Source organism: Scyliorhinus canicula, chromosome 13, assembly GCF_902713615.1.
Source record: "Scyliorhinus canicula chromosome 13, sScyCan1.1, whole genome shotgun sequence".
Taxonomy (NCBI): Eukaryota; Metazoa; Chordata; class Chondrichthyes; order Carcharhiniformes; family Scyliorhinidae; genus Scyliorhinus; species Scyliorhinus canicula.
The window spans coordinates 11,049,979-11,076,537 of NC_052158.1; the positions used below are offsets into that span (position 1 = coordinate 11,049,979).

The window sequence follows — 26,559 nt, forward strand, 5'->3', positions numbered from 1 at the left end:
GGATGTTGTTTTAGCCCCTCCCATTTCCATTGGTCTGTCCCACAGCCCTGCCCCCCCCCCCCCCCCCCCCCCCCACACGCACACACACTGTGTTGTGCTTCCTCCTTATCAGGGACTGGAACATGTACACACAGACACCAAAATTCCCCTGGTAAAGTTTGAGAATCTCTATTAACTTTTCTTTCCCCCGAAATGTAACTTAATTTCCCCCCTAAGTAAATACAAAACAAGTTCAATTTGCATGCTGTGCGGGACAACGTCATCTTGGAATTCAAGCTTCCCTGTCAATGTACCAACTCTCTCTGCCTCGCTCCCTGTGACAGCTGGTTCCACATCCTCATCATTCTCTATGTGATATAATTCTGTGTGATTCAATCTTCCCTGTCAATGTACCAACTCTCTCTGCCTCGCTCCCTGTGACAGCGGGTTCCACATCCTCATCACTCTTTTTGTGAAGAAAGTCCGCCTAATATTGGAGGAGAGATTCCACTTCAAATCATCCGCCATCAATTGATGTTTCTCTGGGTCCCCGGGAGGGATCCATAAATATATATAAATTCGCTAGATTTTATTTCTAGAAAATTAAAACAAACTTCACAGGTCGAATTCTCTAAACACCTTCCCTATGCCTTTTGTGGAAAATAGCTTCTTGACATTTATGGAATTTATTGCGTTAGAGTGAGTGGCTGCAAAAATTAAAACAATTCAATTTCTGGGTGTGGATCTCACACCGAGTTTCACCGGAGGGTTTGTGATAGGCAGCGAGTTCATACTCGAGAAAAGTGCAATCGATTCTCAATGCCACCCATCTCCCCCCCACCTCTCTCCACAGCCAACATTCCCTGGAGCCCAAATCGCCCCGACAGGGTTCTATTATTCCCCTCCGTTATCCATAAGACACCATAAGCTTCTTTCTTGGGTGATTATCAGGAAATCGCTGAGGCTGTAATATCGAAACTGAAATCGGTTTAAATAAGGAAGTGCTGAGTGTGAACATGGCTTCCAGACAAGAAGCAGAGAGTTGGATTGAGGAGACAATTTGTCCCATTTGTCTTGATTTCTTTACTGATCCAGTAATCCTGGATTGTGGACACAACTTCTGCCGCTCCTGTATCTCCCAGTGTTGGGAAAAGAAGGAGATAAACTCCTGCCCGGAATGTAGAGAGGAGTTTCCGGAAAGAAACCTCAGGGTAAATCGGGCCTTAGCGAATCTGGCCGAGAAAGCTCGAAAATTAAAGCTGAATCCAAAAGAGAAGTTCAGGAAACTTCACTGTGAGAAACATCAGGAAGAACTGAAGCTGTTTTGTGAAACTGACAAGAAATTGATCTGTTTGATTTGCAGAGATTCGCGGGAACACAAATCTCACAACTTTCTGCCGATTAAAGAAGCTGTTGAAATCCAGAAGGTAAAAAAGTGACATTTTTTTATCAGCTAATTACTTTATTGCAATGTGTACTTCCAACACACTTCTGTATTTTTACTCCCAATCCCAGGATCAGCTGAAATTTAACTTGGGTTCTCTCACAGTGAAGAAATTGGAGGTTCTAGAAACGGAACAGAAACAGAAAGGGAAGATTTCTGAAGTCAGGGTAAGGTCTCCCGTGCTGATTTTCTGGGATCTCGGTTAGTTTTGTTCCCTTTATCGCGGGACATTAATTATGTTTCGCATTTCATTTGGTAGGAACAGTCGAGCAGTCTGCAGACCCACATCACATCCGAGTTCAGTAAAATGCACCAGATTCTCACTGAGAAAGAGCAGCGTTTACTCAGAGATCTCAGGGAAGAAGAGGAGAGGATTCTAGAACCAATGGAGAGAAACCTTCGAGAGATTCAGGAGAATTTAAATTCTATTGAGGAGAAGATCTCAAAGTTGCAGAAACAGATGGAGCAAAAAGACGAGCTGATATTTCTGAAGGTGAGGGAATATATTGCGGGTCAGTTCAGTGAAACATCAGTCACAAAATAACTGGTGATAATTGTAAAATCAATGTAGACTTTATTGAAAAAAAAATTAAATCGTGTTTTTGTCCATTTCCGGAAGTTTCTGCTGTTGTCATTGAACTAACCGCTCCCCTACTGCAGAATCCCAGAAATACAACAAGCTCCCGGGAACGAGTTGTCCCGATCTGGACACTTGTTTGGAATTATTTCCTTGCTCAATTAATGTAATTTTCTCCTGGAATTGACATTGTTATTCAGTTCCATTCCCACGATGTGAGTGTGTGGGTGTGTCTAATACAGCGGGTATGAGAGGCACTGTGTCTGTGAGCGGGATTGATGTTGACTCCAGTATCTGACGCAAAGATTATCTTAATAATATCATCAATTCTCCAGCACAGGGGGAAACAATTTTCTCCATCTTGTCTGTACCTGGTCAGTGATAGAGATCTCCAATTAGTCCCACTGCCCCGGCTCTTTACCCTGATTGGGGGCAATTGTACCCTTCACAAATATATCTTCAAATCCCTTCTGAAATTTCCCAATAAATGTATTTCATCCACCATGTGAGCCAGCTTGTTCCAGATGATCAAAATTCATTGGAAAAATAAAGTTCCCTCTTTTTATACCAATCTTAAATATATGTGAAGTCAACCAGATGATCTGTTCTTGTATTTCTTTTAAATTGTAATATTTAGTATATTTTGCCTTTCTTTGTTCTTCCTTCCAAACTGCATCACTTTATATTTCCGTGTGAAATCACATCTGCCTCAGTGTCTCTTAATGTCACCATTGTGTCTGTATCCTTCTGAAATCTGTTACTATCACCCTTATTTATTTATTTCAGATGGGAGTTTGTCGGAAGAGAAGGTAGGACATGTTCTTTACTCAAACTCTGCAGAGTTTGATTTTTTTAAAAATAACTCAGAATTGTGTTTTGGATTTTAGTGACTTTCTCTCCTGCTTACAGTTCCACCATTATATTTTAAAAGGTTTATTATTTGGATGGTGATAACTCATTTTATGATTCCCACATGAATGCTTTCTTTGCAGAATCATCCTTTATTGAATGATTAGTAACTGTTCTCTAACATTGTATTAATTGACGTGGTGACATGTAAATATCAGGACCATGTTCATCACCCGCAGTGATGATTTACAAGCTGCAGTCTCCCTGTGAGGCAGTGACCTTCCCACCAACCCTGAGAGAGACACACCGTCCATGTTTCCAGGTGTGGGTCATTCAAACACCTGCACAGCACCTGACCCGAGAAAGTCTCACCTTAAAGGAGAACCGGGTTTTATTTTCATACTCTAATACAAGCTTGTTTCATTCCGATAACATCCACAACAGTAACAATTTGTATTTATATAGCACCTTTAATGTACATTTGGTGGCTCCCGCTCAAGGTGGTATATTTTGGTCCATTCCCCTTCTGAAGGGCAAAGTTTTTCGATGGAAAGGTGTGACTCTTCTGGAGTGGCTGGTGGATACATCCATGCACTAGGAGTGGGGCGAGAAGCAAAGAGCTGTTCATAGAATTTACAGTGCAGAAGGAGGCCATTCGGCCCATCGAGTCTGCACGGCTCTTGGAAAGAGCACACTACCCAAGGTCAACACCTCCCCCTATCCCAATAACCCAGTAACTTCACCCAACACTAAGGGCAATTTTGGACACTAAGGGCAATTTATCATGGCCAATCCACCTAACCTGCACATCTTTGGACTGTGGGAGGAAACCGGAGCACCTGGAGGAAACCCACGCACACATGGGGAGGATGTGCAGACTCCGCACAGACAGTGACCCAAGCCGGGAATCGAACCTGGGACCCTGGAGCTGTGAAGCCATTGTGCTATCCACAATGCTACCGTGCTGCCGTGCTGCTCTCCTGTTGGAGCAGGAGAGTCTCTGAGGGGCGCCACAGGATAAGATGGTGGAGAGCAAGGAGCTGTTCTGCCCACCTAGTGGTCAACGGAGCAGTTAGTGGAGTTTCTGAATGCTGAGTTCAGCCAGCAGAGGAAGGAGGCCCTGGAGGATATGGCCAAAGTGGTGGAGCCGGTTAAAGCAGGAATCGAGAGAGTGGAGCAGAGGCTGGAGTCCCAGGGCTGGGCAATCCAGAAACTGGAGGAGGCAGTGGGTGGGGGAGCACGAGGAGCAGTTGGCCTCGTTGGTGGCTGAGATGGGGGTGATGTGGGAGACACAGAAGAGACTGAAGGAAAATATGTAGGATCTGGAGAACCACTCCAGATGGCAACATTTTGGGATTGTGGCGATACACGAAAGTATCGAATGAGTGGAGGCTGGCAGGAATGTGGCATAGATCCTGGAGAGGTTGATGGGGGAGAAGGTCTTTTACCGCAACCAGAGTCGACCGAGTGCACAGGGCGTTGATAAGGAGATGCAAGTGGGCGAGCCGGCGTGGACGATGGTGGGGCGGTTTCTCCGCTTTCTGGATAAAGGGAAGATTCTTCGGTGGGCGAGGCAGACAAGGAAGTGCACCAGGGAAGGGAACGAGCTGTGGGTGTACCAGGACCTGGGTGCAGAACTGGTGACCAGGAGGACCGAGTTTAATCGGGTCAAGGCTGCCCTCTTTAAGAAGATGTTGAAGTTCTGGGTGCTGTACCCGGCCCACCTCTGGGTGACTTTCCAGAAGCGTGAATATTATTTTGGCATGCCAGAGGAAGCGTTGGAGATCGTGAGCGACAATGGACTGGCAGGAGAAGGAGGACATTGAACTTTGGAGGAGTTTGTGTGAATGATTCTTTGTTCTCGGGAAACTTTTCCCCTTGAAATGTTCCTTTTGTTTCGATGGTGGGGTGTTTGGAGGGCAGGCCCTCTGCAGGGGAACATCAAGGGTGAGGACACCTTTTCTGCTTTTGGGGGAGCGTGGACAGGGGATGGTGGTGAAATTGGGGGGTTTGGAGGCATTGGGCGGGGCTATCATGCTAGCTGGGCAGGCTAGTTAACGGGAGTGCAGTGGGGCATTGGCAGGAGATGGAAGTGGGGGAGGGGGTGGGGTTGTTGTTTTGTTTGGGGGGGATGGTTGCTGACAAGGGTGTGGTTGATGTGGCGTAGCTGGAAAGGGAGTGATGATAGTGGACATTCGAAGGTGGACCAGGAGGGTCCCATGACACTGGCCGAGGGCTGGCCCAAAAATGGATATGGTTGATCGGCGGGGTGGGGGGGGGGGGGGGGGGGAGGGAGGGGGGGGGGGAGGGAGGGGGGGGGAGGGGGGGGGAAGCTCCCGACCAGGCTGATAATGTGGAATGTGAGGGGGGATGAATGGGCCGGTCAAACGGTCACATGTGTTTGTGCAACTGAGTTGCCTGAAGGCATGTGTGACTATTTTACAGGAAATGCATTTAAAGATAGGGGGCCAGACAAGGCTGAGGAAAGGATGGATGGGGCAGGTGTTCCACTCGGGACTGAAAATGAAGACGAAAGGGAGGGGGGGGGGGGGGGGTTGGCGGTACTGGTGAATAATTGGGTGGCTTTCGTGGTGGGGAACATTGTTGCACATTCGGGAGAGTGGTCTGTGATAGTGAGTGGGAAACTAGAGGCAATGCCGGTGGTTCTGGTAAATGCTTACACCACAAATTGGGATGATGTTGACTTCATGAGGCAGGTGCCGGGGTAGATTCCTGACTTGGCCTCGCGCTGGTTGATGATGGGGGAGGATTTTAATATGGTTGCAGAGCCCAGCTTGGACCCTTCGAGCCCGAGGCCGGGGAAGATATTGGCAGAGGCAAAGGAGCTGAGGAGGTTCATGGAGCACATGGGCAGGGACCGGAGCGGGGAGGGGGACCTGTGGAGGTTTGGGAGGCCGAGTGCAAAGGGATTTTCATATTTCTTCCATGTGCACTGGGTGTACACCCAGATTGACATTTCTATGGTGGACGGTGCGCTGTTGGCGAGGGTGGTCGACTCGGAGTATTCAGCGATTGTGGTTTCTGACCATGCGCCGTACTGGGTGGATTTGCAAGTGGACTGGGGGGTGGGGGGAGAAGGCGGCGATGGTGAGGCTGGTAAACAAAATCCTGAGGGTGAACAGGAAGTATTCGGAGGTGTTGGAGGCAGGGTTGTTGAAGGAGAGGCAGAGGCTTGAGATGGAGTTCGGATTAGTGTCCACGGGGAATGTGGTGGGGGGAGCTGTGGAGGGCCAGAGCGGCAGTATGTGAATATGGTGAGAAGGCGAGGAGGATGCCGGCTGATGAAGCAGGCGGCAGCAAGGGAGATTGTCAGAGTAAAGGACAAGATGATAAGGGTGGTTTTGAACCCGGTGTGGGTGAATGGGTGGGCGTTTGAATCTTTTTACAGCAGATTCTATGAGCTGGAGCCCCCAGCTGGCAGTGGGTGGCGGGGAGGGCACAGGGGGGAGGGGGGGGGGGGGTGTGCGGCAGTTCCTGGATGGACTGGAATTTCCGGGGGTGCATGAGGAGTTGGTGCAGGGATTGGGGGTCCCTATTGGGTTGAGGGAGGTGATGGAGAGTATGGGGGAGATGTAGGCAGGGAAGACCCCCGTCCCGGATAGATTTCTGGTGGAGTTTTATAAAAGTTTGAGGGGACCAGGGCCATTGTTGGTGAGAGCATACAACGAGGCTAGGAAGAGGGGGAAACTCCCCCCTACATTATCGCAGGCATCCATCTCTTTGATCTTTAAAAGGACGAGGATCTGGAGCAGTGTGGGACGTACCGCCCAATATCACTATTGAATGTAGTCGCAAAGTTGTTGGCAAAGGTGTTGGCTTCGCGGGTTGGGGGCTGCATCCCGCGGGTGATAGGCGAGGACCAAAGAAGGTTTGTGAAAGAGAGACAGTTGTCGGTGAATGTGAACGGAGGTGCAGGAGGTGGAGGTGGGAGTGGCAATGGATGCAGAGCAGGCGTTCGGCCAGGTGGAGTGCGAATATCTGTGGGAGGTGCTGGTGTGGTTCAGGTTCGGGCAGAGGTTTGTGGCTTGGCCCGGTTGCTGTACAAGGCACAGGTCACAAGTGTGCGGATGAACCGGGTGCGCTTGGGATATTTCAGGCTGCATCGGGGAGGCGAGGTAGGGATGCCTAATCTCTCTGTTGCTGTTTGCCTTCACCATAGAGCCACAAGCATCAAGGGATTGGAAAGGGATTGTGCGGGGGAGGAGGTGGTTTCACTGTACTTGGATGACCTGTTGTTATACATTTCGGACCCATTGGGTGGCATTGGGGACATTATGGGGATTTTGGAGGACTTTGGCTAGTTCTCCAGGTACAAGTTAAATATGGGAAAGAGCGAAGTGTTCCCGATTGAGATCAGAGGGCAGGCGAGGAGGTTTGGGGAGTTGCTGTTCAAGGTAGTGGGGATGAGTTTCAATACCTGGGCATTCAGGTGACATCCGGTTGGGCACAGCTCCACAAGTTGAATATTACTCAGCTGGTGGAGCAGATGAAGGGGGTTTTAAGAAGTGGGATGTGCTGCCATTATGGTCAGTGGGAGGGGTGCAGAAAATAAAGATGACGGTGTTGCCAAGGTTCCTGTATTTCAGAACTTCCCGATCTTTGTCCCGAAGATGTTCTTTAAAAAGGTTAACATGCTGATCTCTGGGTTTGTGTGGGCGGGAAAAACCACTCGGGTCAGGAGGGCTATTTTGGAGTTGGGGTGAGGAGGGGGGGGGGGGGGGGGGTGGGTGGGCTGGCATTGCCGAATATAATGAACGACTAGTCGGTGGTGAACAATGCCATGGTCAGGAAATGGGTGGGTGGGGGGAGGGGTCGGCATGGGGGTGGATGGAGCCTTCTTACAGGGGAACACGCTTAAGGGCATTGTGAACAGCGCCTCTGCCATTCTCGCCGGCCAGGCGCTCCGCGAGCCCACTGATGGTGTCAGCCTTGAGAGTGTGGGGGAAGTAAAAGCAGCATTTGGGACTGAAGGGTGCCTCGGTGTGGGCACTGATCTGTGATAATCATAGCTTTACACCGGGAGAGCTGGATGCAAGGTTTCGGGGCTGGCAGCAGGAAGGGATTGAGCGATTCAGTGACCTGTTTGTTAGGGGCAGTTTCACGAAATTGGAGGACCTGGAGGAAAAGTTTGAGCTGCCCAGGGGGAACGGTTACAGGTCCCTGCAGATTTGGGATTTTGTAAAGCGAGAGTTGCCGTCTTTTCCTGGGTTCCGCACTTGGGGTTGTAAGACAAGGTGGTGTCAAAGGAGGAGATAGGGAAAGGGGAAGGTGCCTGAGGGCTATAAGGAGCTGATGGATTGGGAAGGGGCCCCAGTGGGGGATATAAAGCATAAGTGGGAGGAGGAGCTGGAGGAGGAGGTGGAGGCCGGGTGTGCTGAAGCTCTGTGAAGGGTGAATGCGACCTCGTCATGTGCAAGGCTAACCTTCATTCAGTTTAAAGTGGTCCAAAGGACACATATGACCATCGCACGGATGAGTAGGTTTTTTGAGGGGGTAGAGGACAGGCGTGGGTGGTGCGTGCGGAGGCACCCAAATCATGTCTACATGTTCTAGGCATTGGTGAATAGGAGTGTTCGAACTTCCAAAACAGAAACTGAGACCGCGTCACACAAGGAAATATTAACAAAGATTCCAGAGCCAGGTTTCTGAGCTTGTCTGAAAGGAGAAAGAGGAATTGTGAGGGGGAGATTTTTAGGGACGGATTTCCAGAATTTGCAACACCGACATCTGAAGGTTCAGCCGCCAATAGCCGGGCATCATTAATCAAAGCTAATCAAGAGGCCAGAATTAGAGCAGCTCAGTCTCAGAGGATTGTGTGCATCTTCTCAATGTGGGCGATGTCTTGGTAATTAATCTGTTATCAGACTATGAATCTTTTTCTGGACATGGGTGTTTCCTGTCTCTGCTCCTGCATTTCCAAGTTATCTTTTCTTCAGTTATAAAACTAAGATTATCATTTTACCTCCACTCTCACGTGAAAAGTGCTGATAGATGGGAATGTTGGGGCAGGTGGATCATTCAAATAATCTCTGACATTTCCATTTCTTAAATTTTGTAGCAAGGAATGATTTGTGACATCGCCTGTTTAATATTTACAGGTTGAGTGATGCCGATCCATCACTCTCAGTATCTGATGCCGCCCTACCCATTGGAAAGTTCAACGGCCCTTTGCAGTACACAATGTGGAGAGAAATGCTGCACTTAATTAACCCAGGTAAAACTCTGAGATTAATTTTCTTGATTATAAATCTACTTGGGAATGGATAAACGGGACTCTAAAGTCCTGGATTAAATTTTCACGTTTCCAGTTGTTAATCCTCAGGAGCCTCTCCATTCTCATATTTTACTCTCTGTGGGTTCCTCTGGGTGAGTGTCTGAAGCCATCAGCACCGTGTGTCAAAGCAGTGAAGGGATCTGTATAACCAGAGGAATAGAGCACCAATCTCAGGATGGGAAACCCAATTTGTAGAGGAGACTGGAGTGTCTGCTTTTGGAATTCTGCAAAACCTTTTTAATCAACCTATTATCAGGAAGGTATGGAGACTTTGAAGAGAATATGTTAAAATGCAGCTCATCTGTGAGGTGGAATTCGACTCCTTAATCACGAGGAAATGCATCTGCACTATAAAAGGGAGGACACCAGGGGATCTTATCAAAGTGTTCAAGATTCAAACAGTAGAGTAGACAAAGCTTCTTAATTTTCACACAGGCACAGAGTTTGCAAAAATAAGATCAAATAGAGAAAAGGGAGGATGACACAGCAGTTTGAATTGACTGAGGCTATTTCTTTGAGTGAACTGAATGATGGAGCTTTGTTGTGGATGGTGTAGAACTTCTTGAGTGTTATTGGAGCTGCTCACCAGGCAAGGTGGAGGTCTTGCATCGCTCTCCTGACTTGTGCCTTGTTGGTGGTGGACAGGCTTTGGGGAGGCAGGAGTTGAATGACATGTCTCATTATTCCTAGCCTCTGACCTGCTCTTGTCACCACGGTATTTACGTTTAGTCCACTATCCAATGGAAGACCAAAATTACACAGAGTCCACTTGTACAGAAAAGCTCTTCAGTTTGACGATTCACTATGGCTTCTCCTATAGATGACAACACTGTCCAGCTACTTTGTATCTGCTACATAATTGCCAGGCTGGCATTGGCAGGAACCAGATCGCAAATACTATGTATGATTTTGGTGCAAAACTGAGGAATGTTGAGATCTAAATCCCTCTTAGCTACTTCATGTGAAGGATATTGGATGCAACTAATGTATTTTTCCTTTGACTGACTGAGAGCGTCAGCAACATTAAAAGAACATTAAATGAGCAACTGGCAAAAGTTGTAAACTCAAATAGGATAGTCTCGGTTTGGAGAGTGGAATTGTGAAGGCCAAGGAGAGTGTAGGTCTTACTTGGACACGGCTGACATATTAAACTACTACTACCCCAGGCCAGACTCCATTAGTTGCTAGGATACTGAACAGAAACTCCAATATTTTATTTAATTTGTAAGACTGTGAGGAAAGGATACTTCGCTCCGCGAGTGATTTCACGCACAAGTAGGGATATCGTTGTATTAAAACAAACGCTATTGCTAACACAGTATTACTCATGTGAGCATCACAAAGAAAATAGCTTTGAATTATCCATTAAACAACACTTAACATTACAATGAAACAATTCCCTCACCTACTATCATTGTTTCCACTCAAACAAACCCATCTTATGTCAAAAAGTACTTTTAAATACAGTTAGCACAGTGTTCTTCAAACTTTTTTCCGGGGACCCATTTTTACCAACCGGCCAGCCTTCAGGACCCAACCCGGCCGACCTTCGCGACCCACGCCGGCCGACCTGCGCAACCCACCATTTTCTCTTACTTTGATGCTGCTGACAAAAATGGAGGAAATGGTTTTGGCTCCCTGTGGCCCTCGTATACGCTCCTCCAATGGAACCTGTTGGATGAAGGTGAAGCCTCCTGGTGTCGGAAAGTATGGAGTCTCCATCTGTCCAAAGTTCTGAATTCCCCCCCTCCTCCCTGAACTTGTATAAAAAATAAAAAAAATGAGTAAAATAAATGAAAAAAATGAATAAAACCCCCCCGAACTTGTAAAAAATAAAATGAATAAAATAAATGAAAAATAATTAAATGAACAAAATAAATGAATAAATGAATAAAAACCACTACAGAACTTGTAAAACCAAATGCTGCAACCGTTTGAAAAAATAGCGGCCGCACAATGCATGTGTGCCCGATTCGTGCACGCATGCGCAATGCGGACACATTTTTTTTTTAACATGTTCGCGGCTGCTTGCAGCCGGCGTTACGAAAAGCTGGCTGCTGTGTGGGGATTTGCGCGATCGGGAGCGCCGTGGGCAATGGCTCCGCGACCCTCCCGACACCAACCCGCGGGCCGCACCCCCAACTTTGAAGAACACTGAGTTAGCAGACCCAGCATACCTGCTTGGATAGAGATCTTTTGAGAATGTCTGAAGGGAGATCTGAAGCCTGTCAGAATAATGCAGAATCTCAAGCTATATTCTTTAGAAACTGCTTCTCAATTCACCTTCCCGCCAAAGAACACTCTGCCTACATGCTAGAGGTCCTAGCTCCTCCCATCAGTTACATAATCCTATCTCACTCAAATCCCATAATCTGATTATTTAAGTTTCAACACAATATCTCTTATTGTCTACTCCCCAGGGAACCCTCTTGATATAAATAAAAGTCCATGAGCCCAAGCTTTTATGATGCCTTATTTGCACACCCGAGTCCAAAAATCTAGCTGCCTTTCAAACTGGGATTTAAAAGAAACATTACTGCAGCAGTCACATACTAACCCAGGCTTGCAACGATTACTGTACCAAAAACATATACTACAACATATCTGAAATTCCTAAATTTGTCACATCTCCCCCCGGTAAGTTGGCTTAATTTTCCAAACCCATTCAACTCTAAACATTCCTCTTTACTAAACACTACTAATACTCTATGAGATACATATTATATTGCATTTCAGTATGCACTTTTCAACATGAAGATAGCCCAATCAGTCTTTCATTTCGGCCTTTGAAGGTTTCAGTCATCTCACATCTCAAAGTTGGAATAAAGTATCTGCCATCACCTTTTCTCTTCCTGCCACTTGTATTTTTTTCATGTTAAATGGTTGTAGCAATAAATTACATCCAAACAGTCTTGATTTTTGATCCTTAAACTTATCCAAAAACATTAATGGATTATTGTCTCCAATGAATTATTCGCAGCATAAATGTCAAAATGTTGTAACGCCAATACCAATCTCAATGCCTCCCTCTCTATGGTCGAATATTTACTTTGATGATTAGTTAGTTTCTGAAAAAATATAACGAACAGGCCTTCTGTTCTTTCATTATACAACAGTCCAGCACCCACGTCACTCACACCTTAAATTGCTTGGCATAATTAGGTGTCACCAACACTGGTGTGGTGGTTAACACAATTTTTAGATTGCCAAATGCCTCCTGACATTCTGACCTCCAAGGAAATTTGTTGGGCTTTTTCAGAAGTTCAGTCAGTGGAGGAATTGAACTGCTAAACATTGGCATGGATTCGTGGTAGAACCACCTATGCCCAGAAATCTCCGAACTTCTCTCCTCGTTGCTGGTATTGGAAACTCCCCACTAGCTATGGTTTTCAAATTCTGTGGGGCATCTGACCATGTCCAATTGTATGGCCTAAGAATCTGATTTTAGTTTTCACAAATTCACTTTCAGCCAAGTTTGCCACCAATCCGACCTCCCGCAGTCAATCGAACAATTCCTCGAAATGTTCCAAATGCCCCTTCCACGTTTTACTGAACACTACCAAATCGTGCATGTGCATTGCACGATTGTTAAGGCCGGAAATAACCTTTTTGGTTAATCTTTGGAATGTTGCTGGCACATTCTTAAATCCAAATGGCATAACTTTAAACTGACACAGACGATGTGGCATCTAAAAAGCAGAAATTTCCTTTGCTCAGTCTGAAAAAGGTTCTTGCCACTATCCTTTAAGTAAGTTTGGTAATAATATTCACTTGTCCAACCTTTTGAATACAGTCTTCCAAACGAGAAATAGGATATGAATCTGACTGCGTAACTGCAATGATCTTTCTGTAGTCCACACACTATCGTTGTGCTCCATCTGGTTTTGGTATCATTACAATGGGCGAAGCTCCAATCGCTGCACCTCATTTTAATGATATCATTCTTTAGCATGCTTTCAATTTCCCTTTGTATCTGTACTAGCTTTGGTGGACTGAGTCAGTATGGATGTTGCTCAATTGGAGTTCCATCTCCTACATCTACATCCTATATAATTACTTTAGTACTTCCTCATCTGTTCCCACATATAGCAATATGTGACTGTAATAACACTTTCAGGTCACTTGTATTTTCCCACGGAAGGTAATTCAGTAATTGATCCCAATTCATTACCACTTCCTCGTCGTCCAATGTAATTTGTGGAATGCCAAATACAGAATCATCTGGATTTATCACTTTTCCCTGAGTTACAATGACTAACACCACCTCCCTCTTTCTTTCTCCATCAATATACCTTTTGAGCATATTCATATGAAACATTCTATGCGTTTTCCTTCTATTCGGCATTCTTATCAAATAATGTCCTTTCAGTTTTATATGGCCCATTAAATCTTGCTTTCAATGGTTCACCTACCATGGTCATAACACTAATATTTTCTCCCAACTAACAAAACTATAAATTTGTGATTTCTTATCTAACTCTTGTTTCATCACATGCTGTGAAAGCTTTAGATATTTTCTAGCCAACTCGTGAGATCCAGTTAATTTCTCCCAAAAGGATGACAACGTGGTGCAGTGGTTAACACTGCTGCCTCAGGGCACCGGGGAACCCCTGTTCAATCCCGGTTCTGGATCACTGTCCGTGTGGAGTTTGCACATTCTCCCCATGCCTGCATGAGTCTCACCCCCACAACCTAAAGATGTGCAGAGTAGGTGGATTAGTCATGCTAAATTCCCCTAAATTGGAACAAAAAAAAGAATTAGGTACGTTAAATTTATTGGAAACAAAATCTCCCTAAAGTTTGAGTTATGGTCCAACAATGTAGTCTCAGACCACTGACTCATCAGTTTCTCGATGATCAATTTAAGTGGTCCTCTTACCTCAAGACCATAAATTAATTTGAATGGATGGAATTTTATCAATTCATTAGGGGTATCCCTAATTGCAAATAGCACAAATGATAAACACTGTTTTGTCCTAATCCTTTGGATAATCTTGACTGGAGATCTTCAACATGGTCTTTGAAGTTTAGTGTCACCATTCTAACAGTCCCTTTGATTTTGGATGATATGCACTTGAGTTACTGCTTTATCCCTAAACTCTGCATAATGTCCGTGAATAACTTTGACATAAAATTTGATCTCTGATCTAATTGGATTTCTGTTGGTACTCCATATCTGGTTAAAACAATTAGTTAATTCCTTTACAACCCTCTTAACTGTAATATTTCTGAATGGAATGGCGTCTTGAAATCGGGTAGACATCTCTACTATGGTCAACAAATATTGATTCGCACTTTTCATTTTAGACAGGGGTCCCATGCAATCAATTAGGACCAAAGTAAAAGATTCCTGAAATGCTGGAATGGGTATTAAGGGTTAATTACCACTTGAGGTTTCCTTATTACCTGACGTGTGACATGTCTGGAAAAAAATCAAATACACCCTTATGCAGTCCAGGTCAATAAAAATATTTTTGTATTTTTGGCTTGCATGGGTTTCCTCCGGGTGCTCCAGTTTTCTCCCACAGTCCATAGATGTGTGGATTAGGTGGACTGACCATGCTAAATTGACACTTAATTTCCAGGGATGGTAGGTTAGGTTATGGGATTATGGGGTTAGAGCAAGGTGGACACTCGTAGATCGGTAGAGTGCTCATTTGAAGGGTTGGTGCAGACTCGATGGGCCAAATGGCTTCCTTCGGCACTGTATGGTTTCTATGATTTTATAAGCGGGTTATTGGGAAGGTTTGTGTGATTAACCTTTGTCATATCTGTAATTTGTCTGTAGTTTGCCATGTGTTCAACCACAGTTTTCCTGTTAACTCATATTTACCTCACGTCATTTTTTTGTGTTAGAATATGAAATAGATAGTATTGACTGTTTGCTTTGTTGAATTATAAAATTCTTCTTCTTCTTTCAAACTATGGAATCTTGTGGGTATTTTCTCCCATTACCAAGTGGAATTTCAAATTTAGTCAACTGACAAACACTGGAGCATAAACAAATTTGCGAGTGTTGTCCGGGACAGTAACACATTTGGGTCTGGTCAGCTTTGTACCAAGAGACTGCAGAACTCAATAGTAGAGAGGGATCTGGATGTTCTAGTACATGAATCACAGCAATTGATCAGAAAGGTAAATGGAAAATTGGTGTTTACTGCCAGGGGAATCAAATATATACATATGCAACTGTTGCTACAGCTATGCAGTACCTCAATAAGACATCATCTGGAATACAGTGAGTAATTTTGAGATAAATTGCATAATTAGCTTAGAAGCAGTTCGGAGAAATGTTCGCTGGATTAATTCCTGGCGTGAAGGTGTTATGAAGGAAGTTGAGCAAGTTGGGCCTGTACAAAACAATGGGAGGTGACCTTATTTGCACTCATGAAACTCTGAGGTGACTCAACAGTAGTGATGCTGAGTGGATCTTTCTCTTGTGGAGGCCGAGCATTAAGGGGCAGTTTAAAATGGGTCATCACTGAAGAATGAGATTAGGAGAATTTATTTTCTGTCAGAGAATTTGTCAGTGTTTGGAATTCTCCAGCCCAATGAGATGTGACGACTGGATCATTACTATATATTCAGTCAAATCAACCGTGGCCTTGCTGAATGTCGGAGCAGCCTTGAGGGCCCTCATCCTGCTCCGAATTGTTGAGTTCTTGAAATATAAATGTTATAAGCTATCCAACAGACTTGATTATGTTTAACCTGTGCAGTGACATCTGTAGAGCACTTCTGACTTGCTCTCTCCAGCTCTTTCCCTCCTCACCCTTGGACCCCTCTTCCTCTCTCCCAACCTTGTCTTTCCCCTCACTTCACACAATCTCAGCTCAAAGTCACTCATACCCTCTCCTGCCCTGCTGTCTCACTCTGTGCATTCCGTAACCCTCACTCTCTCCCCTACCCACGCCTCCCCTCTACTCTCCCATCAGTCTCTTAACTGCACGTTTCCCTCCCGTTTTCCCCACACAATCTCGCTCACCTTCCACTCTCCCTTTCTCCAACTATTGCTCTCCTGACATCTGACCTTCCCACAATCTTTCTCTCTCCCTTCCCCACTCTCTCCCCTGTCATGAACGTGTACTGTCCCCCCCCCCATCACCGCCCCATGCTCGATCTTACACCTTTCGCCCACCCACATTCCTTCTCAGGTTCTGCCACTCTCACTACCCACACTCTTGCGAAACTTCCTTTGCTTTCCCTTCCCTCACCATTCCGCTGTAACTCCCCATCCCAGCTTGAACATTCGTACACCCCCACACTCTCTAACACTCTTCAATTCTATTGCACACTCTCCTCTTCTCACCAACCTTCCCACTGTCTTGTTCTCACACTGTCCCACTTTTGCATTCACCAACCTGCTCTCTCTTTGTCACCTGTCCTCCCAATCCCCCTGTCATGCTGCTTTCTCAATCTCACTGTGAAACCCTCCTGCTCACTCTCTCCTTCAGTCTGTTCTCATTCTTCCACTGCATGCTCCTGCTCTCTGCCCTTCCAGTCACTAGCTCGACTGTCCTGTTTTCTCCTCCCAAAATCACCCCTCCACAATCCATCTCTTTCTGTTTCCCTCTGTGTAGTTCCATCTCTTTCCTCATTCTCGCCTTCCCTTTTTGAAATGTCTCCCCCATGGACCCCCTTCCCCTCACAATCCCCCCTTCTCTTTTGCGAACTATCCTCTCTTCTCCTTGTCCCCTTTCCCTCTCTTCCTCCGGGATTCATCCTTACTCGTCACACTCTCTCCTCCACCAACACCACTCTCTAAATCACTGATTGTGTTATTTTAACTTTCCCCCAGCTCCAGCCTCTCTGACTCTGGATCTGAACACAGCGAATCCTTGGCTCCATCTGTCTGAGGACCGGACCAGTGTGAGACTCGGAGACAAATGGCAGCCGCTCCCTGACATCCCGGAGAGGTTTGATTCCTGGCCCTTTGTCCTGGAATCTGAGGGATTCACATCAGGGAGACATTACTGGGAGGTGGGGGTGGGGAAGAAGACAGAGTGGATTCTGGGAGTGGCCCGAGAGTCTGTGGACAGGAAAAGGAGAATCAAACCGAGCACTGACACAGGATTCTGGATTCTATGGTTGATTCCTGAAATTGGTTATTTTGCCAACACCACCCCTTCTCGAACCCCCCTCACCCTGAGTGTGAATCCTGGTAAGATTGGGGTTTACCTAGACCATGAAGGTGGACAAGTGTCATTTTACGATGCAGACAACATGTCCCATCTACACACTTTCACCCACACTTTCACTGACAGAATCTTTCCCTTCTTCAATCCGGGATCAAACAAAGATGGGAAAAACTCTGCACCTCTGACAATCTGCAGGATAAAAGGTCACTAACAGATCCATCCCATAATATAATTTTGTCTCCCTGCCTCCTGCCAGCTGTAAACTGATGGAACCTGTTCATGTTCTGGTTATTATAGAGAATTATAATTTACATTGGGGGCTCCATGATTACATTTGTAAAATGATTCTTCAAACAAAACAATCTGAGAACCACTGGAGTAGAAACAGTTTTTCTCAAAGTTTACACAGTTCATCATTAAATCCAAGAAGCAGAAACTCAACATGTTGTTTGTGTCGTCACTGAGTGAGGGGGGCGGGTTTCCGGGGAATGAGGAAGCTGATTGGCTGGAGCTCCTGTTACTCAGAGCAAGGGAGGTGGGTTTCCGGGGAATGGGGAAGCGGAAACGAAAGAGAAAATGCTGGAAAATCTCAGCAGGTCTGGCAGCATCTGTAGGGAGAGAAAAGAGCTAACGTTTCAAGTCCAATGACTCTTTGTCAAAGCTGAGGAAATGAGGAAGTGGATTGGTTGGAGCTCCTATCACTCAGAGTGATGACGCCCTGTTGCTGACAGCAGAGGTCAGTGTGATGTCAGTGAAAGTCAGACCTCACCACAGCCTGAAGGCCCCACCCAGCAGAACGGTTACTGGGAGATCAGATTTGGAGCCGACACTGGGAGAAGGAGGAATTGTCCACCCGGTAATAGGCCCAGGTAAGAGGGGTTTCCTTTTCACTGAATCTTAAATAACACATTCTTTAGGAGGTTTGACTGCCCTGAACTGCACATGATATTGTGACAGAACAATTCGGTGTATTTTCCACTCGTGTGATTTACGGCAACAGTCTCCTTAGAATGAATAAAGAAATATACGTCCACATTGACATATCAATTTTTACAGATGCACCATAGAAAGCATCCTATCTGGCTGTATCACATCCTGGTATGGCAACTGCTCGGCCCAAGATCGTAAGAAACTACAGAGAGTCGTGAACACAGCCCAGTCCATCACGCGAACCCACCTCCCATCCATTGACCCTGTCTAAACCTCCCGCTGACATGGTAAAGCGGGCAGCATAACCATAGACCCATCCCACCCGGCTTATTCACTCTTCCAACTTCTTCCATCGGGCAGGAGATACAAAAGTCTGAGAACGCACACTAACAGATTCAAAAACAGCTTCTTCCCCACTGTCACCAGGTTCATGAATGGCCCTCTTCTGGACTGAACTGATCTCTCTATGCATCTTCTCTACTGTTGTAGCACTATACTCCAAATACTTCACCCGTTGTCAAGTCTATGTGTTTACATTGTGTATTTATCATATGTCTGATATTTTTCATGTATGGAACAATCTGCCTGGAACAATACATTTCACTGTACCTCGATAAAGGTGACAATAAATCTAAATCTAATCTGGTGTGGTGATGACGGCGTTGGACTGGGGTGGGCACAGTAAGAAGTCTTACAACACCAAGTTAAAATCCAACCGGCTTAATCTGATGTTGGAAGACTTCTTACTAAATCTAATATAATGGACAGAAGCAGCCAGAGAAAGTGGATAAGATCGATAGATAGATAGATCGATAGATAGATAGATCGATAGATAGATCGGTAGATAGATAGATAGATCGATAGATCGATAGATAGATAGATAGATAGATCGATAGATAGATAGATCGATAGATAGATCGATAGATAGATCGATAGATAGATAGATAGATAGATCGATAGATAGATCGATAGATCGATAGATCGATAGATAGATAGCTAGATCGATAGATAGATCGATAGATAGATAGATCGATAGATCGATCGAGAGATCGAGAGACAGAGAGAGACAGATAGACAGATAGATAGATGGATAGATCTTTGTTGTTGTCTGTTCCACCTCCGAACTCAGTGACTGTGACATGCAAAGGAATGTTTGGAACTCGAAAGACCCAAGTTTCATTTGGTCAGAATTGTCCTGAGCTGAAGTACTGCAGTTAGCCTCACTGTCCTTAGTTTAGGGATGGGAACATTTAGCCAGGATCCCCACTCCTCATAGTGATTCAGTGTCTTGATGTCAAGGGCACTGGTATTGATTTAAAGGTACACAGCACAGGGTTAAATTGAGTAAAGTTTCCACTACATTTTCCTTCAACACAAACAGGGAAGTTACTGCATGTCTTTAGTTACAGATAAAGCTTCCCTCCGCACTGTTCCCACATATGCTGAGTGATGTATTGGGCTGGCTGGGTTGATGTGGACTGCACTTGATGCAGTGTAGTGAGAGACAGACTTCCAACACTTGATGAGATGCAACACGATTTTATTTAACATCTAAACTATAATACATGTTCAACTGTGGGTTGACACTATGCTGACTTGAATGGAGACCTGACACTAGCCTGACCAGACTTACTAGCTACCACATGGTGTTTGCACTGGCTAGCTCACGAGCTCTGACTGTCTCAGAGGCTTGGTCCCGAGAGCCCGGGAAAACTGGTGCCCTCTGGCTTTATAGTGGCCGTGTCCTGTCTGGTGATTGGCTGCTCTGTTCTGTGTGCTTACTGGTCATCCTGTGTGTCAATCACTGCCTGTCTGCACTCCATTATACACATAGATGTATATTATGACATCTCCCCCACTTTTTCTTTTACAGTATTTGTGTTCAGATAATAAATAGTAAGGTGCATGTGTGTGTGGACGTGTATAAGTGTGTGACTATATACAGAATGTGCTAAAATGAACTTATATACATAGGAAGGTGTCGCTAGTGCAGATATAGGCAGATGAAACGGTGAGAATGATATTTACAGAGGTCAAAAGGATGAGGTAAAAGAATTGTGCAAAAGTTCAGTCTATAAGTTTAGTCTTTGCGGCGGGCGACAAATTCTGGTTGACCGCCTCAAGGGTGGATCAGGGGCCGCCTGCACGTGGATAGGCGGGACAGCTGCCAATGCGGTAGTCACAGAGGTTGGCAGGATTGCTGGTTGATTGGTGGCCTTGTGGTAGGGCACGTCTGGAGGAAGCATTGTGGGCGGCAGGACATCACGGTTGGGTGGCGGGCGTGGAACTCTGCGCAGCACCAGTCTGTTGCATCGTCGGAAGGAGCCATCATCCATGCAGATGAGGAATGATCTCAGGTCCACTTGCTTACCCACCATAGCTGTGGTGGACCAGCCGCCGTCAGGCAACTGCACACGATCATTTGAGACCAGCTCGGAGAGATCCGTGGCATGAGCGTGTATGCCCAAGACTGCTCCATCGTCTGTATGACCATGAGGTGGTCAAGGTCTGGAACATGGATGGCTGGAACCATGGCTCGCAGAGTGCGATTCATGAGCATCTGCGCAGGAAACAACCCAGTGGACAGCGGGGTTGCCCTGTATGCCAGCAGCGCCAGGTTGAACTCGGAGCCTGAGTCTGCAGCCTTGCATAGTAATCTCTTGAAGATATGGACCCCTGGACCCCTTTCTCGGCCTTCCCGTTTGACAGCGGGTCGTGGAGGCTGGAGGTGACGTGACGAAAGTTGTATAGCCGGGCAAACTCAGACCACTCCTGGCTGTAAAAACAGGGACCATTGTCACTCATCACCTTGAGCGGTATCCCATGTCTGGCAAATGTTTCTTTACATGCTTTAATCACCGCCTTCGACGTGAGGTCAGACAATTTCACCACTTCGGGGTAATTTGAGAAGTAGTTGACCAGGAGGACATAGTCACGCCTCTTGGCGTGGAACAGATCGACACCGACTTTGGACCATGGGGATGTCACTATCTCATGTTGCTGCAGTGTTTCTTTGGGTTGAGCTGGCTTTGACATGTAGGGCAGTTGAGGACCATGTTGGCAACGCCCTGGCTGATGCCCGGCCAGTAGACTGCCTCCCGAGTTCTGCGGCAACATTTCTCGACCCCCAGGTGACCCTCATGGATTTGGCCGAGCACCATAGCTCGCATGCTCTGCGGAATCACGATTCTATCAAGCTTCATAAGGATGCCGTCCACCACCGTCAGGTCTTCCTTGACATTGTAAAACTGGGGACACTGCCCCTTCTGCCAGCCATTTGTAAGGTGCTGCATCAATTGCTGTAGCAGAGGATCCTTGGCCGTCTCCTCACGAATTTGGACCACCCTCTCATCAGAGGCCGGAAGGGTGGAGGCACACAATTGCACCTGCGCATCAATTTGGCAGACAAAGTCAGTTTGCTCACACGGTGTGGTGATAGACATGGAAAGGCATCTGCAATAGAGTTCTTTGCCTGGCGTATAGACAAGTTCAAAATCGTAGTGGCGTAGCTTGAGAAGGATTCGTTGTAACCGGGGTGGCATGTCATTTAAATCCTTCTGGATTATGTGGACTAATGGCCTGTGGTCCGTCTCAACCGTGAATTTTGGGAGGCCATACACATAGTCGTGAAACTTGTCGATTCCCGTTAGGAGGCCCAGGCATTTCTTCTCAATTTGAGCGTACCGTTGCTCAGTGGGCGTCATGGCTCTGGAGGCATACGCAACTGGGGCCCAGGAGGAGGAGTCATCCTGTCGGAGGAGCACCGCCCCAATACAGTCCTGACTCGCATCTGTGGATATTTTGGTCTCCTTGGTAGGATCGAAAAATGCCAGAACCAGGGCTGTGGTGAGTTTTGCCCTCAGCTCACGCCATTCTTTCTCATGAGCGGGCAGCCATTGGAATTCCGTCGACTTTCTGATGAGATGGAGGAGGGCTGTGGTGTGGGAAGCCATGTTTGGAATGAACTTCCCGAGGAAGTTGACCATCCCTAGAAAGCGGAGGACCGCCTTCTTGTCCTCTGGGGTCTTCATGGCGTTGATCACTGAAATCTTGTTAGCATCCGGCTGCACGCCTTGTTGCGAGATGTGGTCACCAGGGAATTTGATTTCCGATTGACCGAACGAGCACTTGGCCCTGTTGAGTCGGAGGCCATGCTCGTAGATTCTGTGGAATACCCGCTTGAGGTGATCGATGTGTTCTTGAGGAGTTGTGGACCAGATTATGACATCGTCAACATACGCGCGCACCCCCTCGATACCCTCCATCATTTGTTCCATGATGCGGTGAAATACCTCTGAGGCAGAGATGATGCCAAAAGGCATCCGGTTATAGCAGTAGCGACTGAACGGGATATTGAATGTGCACAGCTTGCGACTGGACCCATCCAGCTGTATTTGCCAGAACCCCTTGGAGGCGTCCAGCTTCGTAAAGAATTTGGCATGAGCCATCTCGCTGGTCAATTCTTCTCGTTTTGATATCGGGTAATGTTCCCTCATGATGTTGCGATTTGGATCTTTGGGGCCGATGCAGATTCGAAGCTCCCCTGACAGTTTCTTGATGCAGACCATGGAGCTGACCCAGTCGGTGGGTTCTGTGACCTTTGATATGATGCCCTGGTCCTGGAGGTCCTGCAGCTGCTGCTTGAGGCAGTCCTTGAGGGGTGCCGGCACCCAACGTGCTGTGTGAACCACAGGGGTGGTGTTTGGTTTGAGCAGGATTTTGTAACGGTGTTGGAGTGTGCCCATTCCGACGAACACGCTGTGGTATTGCGTGATGATGTCATCAATTTCAGCTTGGAAGTATTCATCAGGTGAGGATGTCGCCTGTGAGGATGACATGGTGTGGACTCGCTGAACCAGGTTCAGGCGTTTGCAGGCCCGAGCACCGAGCAAGGATGCCCTGTCAGGTCCTACAATCTCAAATCGCAGTGTTGTTTTAAATGATTTGTTGGAAACTCCGAGTTGGCATGAGCCACTGGCAGCTATGACATTGCCATTGTAGTCAAGGGGCTGGCAGGCCGGTGGAAGAATGCTAGGTTTGACGCGGATGGTGCCGAGATTGGATTTCGAGATGAGGTTCGCCAATGCGCCGGTATCCAGCTTGAACCGGATGCGAGCCTTGTTCACTGTGAGGACAGCACACCACTCATCGTCGGGATCCACGCTGAGGATTGGGAGGTGCTTCACTATCTTGGTGATAGGCAGCACATGCTTCGTAATGATGCCCACCTGTTATGGGGATTTGAGGCACTCAGCCTCAGGATCTGTTGGGCTGTCGGGGTCGGAGTCTGGCATGGCCTGCTGTATGGAACGGACGCTTCTGCACCGTGGCTGGGATCGCTGGATGCTGGGCAGTGGAGCAGATCTGCAAAGGGCTGTGTAGTGGCCAAGCTTGCCACACTGTAGACACCGTTGTGAATTTGTTGGATATTGCCGCTTTAAATGGGTGGAGCCACAATTCGGACGTGTCATGACGCCAATGTCAGCGCGTTCCGTGCGCCAACGCGCATGCGCAGTGCGGTCAAACGATGTACGCATCTGCGCAGGCTGATCTTCTGCCTCCCCCTCCCCTCGGTCGTGGCCCGCATGTGCAGGGGCCCAGGAAAAGCGTGCAAAATGGCCACTTTCATTGATCTGTAGGCCCTGTATTTGTGCGATGGCCTGTACCTGTTCCGCCTCATGGGAGGTTTGCTTTGCCGTTTCTGCCGCCCTGATGTGGGAGTACCAATTGTTAGCATGTTCGTGAAGAAAGCACGTTTCGATGGAGATGGTTAGGGTGAGCTGCTTGACTTTCAGGAGCTGCTGGCGAAGGGAATCGGAGTGGACCCTGATCATGGAATCAGTTGTGGAGTCATAGTTACATGACTGTGCGAGCATGCGGAGATGGGTCAAAAAGGATTAAAAAGGTTCATCCTTACCCTGAAGCCTTTGCTGGAAAACATACCATTCAAAGCTCTCATTCACCTCAATAGCCCAGTGGCTGTCGAACTTCAGCAGGACTGTTTTAAATTTTGTCTTGTCTTTGCCTTCAGCGAATGTAAGGGAATTGTAGATGTGGATGGTGTGGTCCCCGGCTGTGGAGAGGAACAGTGCGATCTTCCTGGCATCCGATGTGGCCTCGCGATCGGTGGCTTTGAGATAAAGTTGGAACTTCTGTTTGAAGATCTCCAATTTGCACCGAGGTTGCCGGCAATGAAATGAAATGAAATGAAAATCGCTTATTGTCACGAGTAGGCTTCAATTAAGTTACTGTAAAAAGCCCCTAGTTGCCACATTCCGGCGCCTGTCCGGGGAGGCTGGTACGGGAATCGAACCGTGCTGCTGGCCTGCTTGGTCTGCTTTACAAGCCAGCGATTAGCCCTGTGAGCTAAACCAGCCCCTAAGCGGAGGTGCGGAGGAGGGCGGATGTTTTCCATGTCACCGGGTGGCTTTTGCTGGTCAACGCTGATTCGCTCAAGGTAGGTCCGTCAATTTTCAGCATCCAAACTTGCTGTCATGGTGTATTGGGCTGGCTGGGTCGATGTGGACTGCACTTGATGCAGCGTAGCGAGAGTCAGACTTCCAACACTTGATGAGATGCAACACAATTTTATTTAACATCTAAACTATAATACATGTTCAACTGTGGGTTGACACTATGCTGACTTGATTGGAGACCTGACACTAGCCTGACCAGACTTACTAGCTACCACATGGTGTTTGCACTGGCTAGCTCACGAGCTCTGACTGTCTCAGAGGCTTGGTCCCGAGAGCCCGGGAAAACTGGTGCCCTCTGGCTTTATAGTGGTCGTGTCCTGTCTGGTGATTGGCTGCTCTGTTCTGTGTGCTTACTGGTCATCCTGTGTGTCAATCACTGCCTGTCTGCATTCCATTATATACATGGGTGTATATTATGATACTGAGAAAGTTTGGTGGGGTCAGTGTAGGGTGAGCTTTACTGTGTATTGAACACTGCACCGCACCCATCCTGGGGGTGATTGTTGCAGTGCGGTGTTCCATACAGAGTAAAGTTCCATCTACATTGTCACAATCAAACTCGCCAAACAGGTACAGTAAGATGTTAGCTACAGAATAAAGTGACTAATATACTTATGAACCACTCCCAGGACTGGTGCAGAACTGATTAGATACAGAGTTTATCTCATTCTACCCTCTTCTGTGAAAGCGGCTGATTCACTTGCTGTACAGATTAGGGACAGGGTAGTTTATGAAATGGGGGAGGGGGCGGGAGAGGTGGGGAGAGGGTGTAAGGATGAGAGAGGGAGGCGCTAAGGAGGAAGAGGCAGCACAGAGAGGGGTAAGCTGGAGGGAGAGCAAGAAAAGAGGGAGCGGGCTGTAATTATGACTGAATGGGCTGCAAGGAGGAGGTGCAAAGTTGTGTTGTGTAGGGGATGGGGTGTTTGGGTAAAAGGTGCAATGGATTGAGGTTTGGGAGTTTGACAGGAAGTTTGGTGAATATCTGAACACATTAGAAAATGAATTTTATCAATTTTAGTCAGGCCTCAGAGATATCAATTTCAGGAATAAATTAAAATGAGTTACACACTCAAATCAGGCAATACAAACATAATCCTAAATTCTCTCAGGTAGAAGAAAACCTCTTTCATGATTATGAATTCAAGGAAAGTAAGCATCTCTGTAATTTCGGACAATCTCAGTTGGTTGGTGTTGGATGTAGTTGTCTGGATAGTGTTTTATTAACCCCAGCTTCTGCTCACATAACTCTGTCCCTGTACAGTTTCAGCAGCAAAGCATGCTGTTTATTATATTTGGTGCTCAATGTGTTTGTGACCTGCAAGAGTTTAGATTTCTTCTTTTGCAAACTCGCTTTGTCTTCACAGGGACAGTGGAAGCAGTTCTAAATTGTGGAGTATTTTCATGGAATTTACAGTGCAGAAGGAGGCCATTCGGCCCATCGAGTCTGCACCAGCTCTTGGAAAGAGCACCCTATCCAAGGTCAACATCTCCACCCTATCCCTATAACGCAGTAATCCCACCCAACACTAAGGGCAATTTTGGACACTAAGGGCAATTTATCATGGCCAATCCACCTAACCCGCACATCTTTGGACTGTGGGAGGAAACCGGAGCACCCGGAGGAAACCCACGCACACACGGGGAGGATGTGCAGACTCCGCACAGACAGTGACCGAAGCCGGAATCGAACCTGGGACCCTGGAGCTGTGAAGCAATTGTGCTATCCACAATGCTACCGTGCTCCCTTTTTGAACCAGATGGAGTGGAACTTGCTGGAAAACTGAATGAGAAAAGTAATCTTTTATTCAGAAAGGATAAAGAAATACAAGACAATTCAAAGGAAGATTTTCTTATTATGTTTAAACGACATG

General features: G+C 46.7%; 1 protein-coding gene across 2 annotated transcripts; it reads left to right on the plus strand.

The window, feature by feature from the left end:
- Positions 1-976: 976 nt before the first annotated feature.
- Positions 977-17,725, plus strand: LOC119975736 (nuclear factor 7, ovary-like). Of its 2 annotated transcripts, XM_038815563.1 has the most exons (6): positions 977-1,406; positions 1,495-1,590; positions 1,683-1,916; positions 2,787-2,809; positions 8,969-9,084; positions 16,943-17,725. In XM_038815563.1, the coding sequence occupies exons 1-6, from the start codon at positions 996-998 to the stop codon at positions 17,491-17,493; spliced, it is 1,431 nt and encodes a 476-aa protein (XP_038671491.1). In that variant the 5' UTR covers positions 977-995; the 3' UTR covers positions 17,494-17,725. The 2 variants fall into 2 exon arrangements, with proteins under 2 accessions (XP_038671491.1, XP_038671492.1); XM_038815564.1 differs by lacking the exon at positions 1,495-1,590.
- The last annotated feature ends 8,834 nt before the right edge of the window (positions 17,726-26,559 follow it).

What these genes read in the sequence shown, in the direction of transcription:
- LOC119975736 (XM_038815563.1), top strand. Translation starts at nt 996, where the DNA reads ATGGCTTCCAGACAAGAAGCAGAGAGTTGGATTGAGGAGACAATTTGT. An exon ending in GGAAGATTTCTGAAGTCAGG is followed by an intron (nt 1,591 to 1,682) that starts GTAAGGTCTCCC and finishes TTCATTTGGTAG; the next exon opens with GAACAGTCGAGCAGTCTGCA. An exon ending in GGAGTTTGTCGGAAGAGAAG is followed by an intron (nt 2,810 to 8,968) that starts GTAGGACATGTT and finishes TAATATTTACAG; the next exon opens with GTTGAGTGATGCCGATCCAT.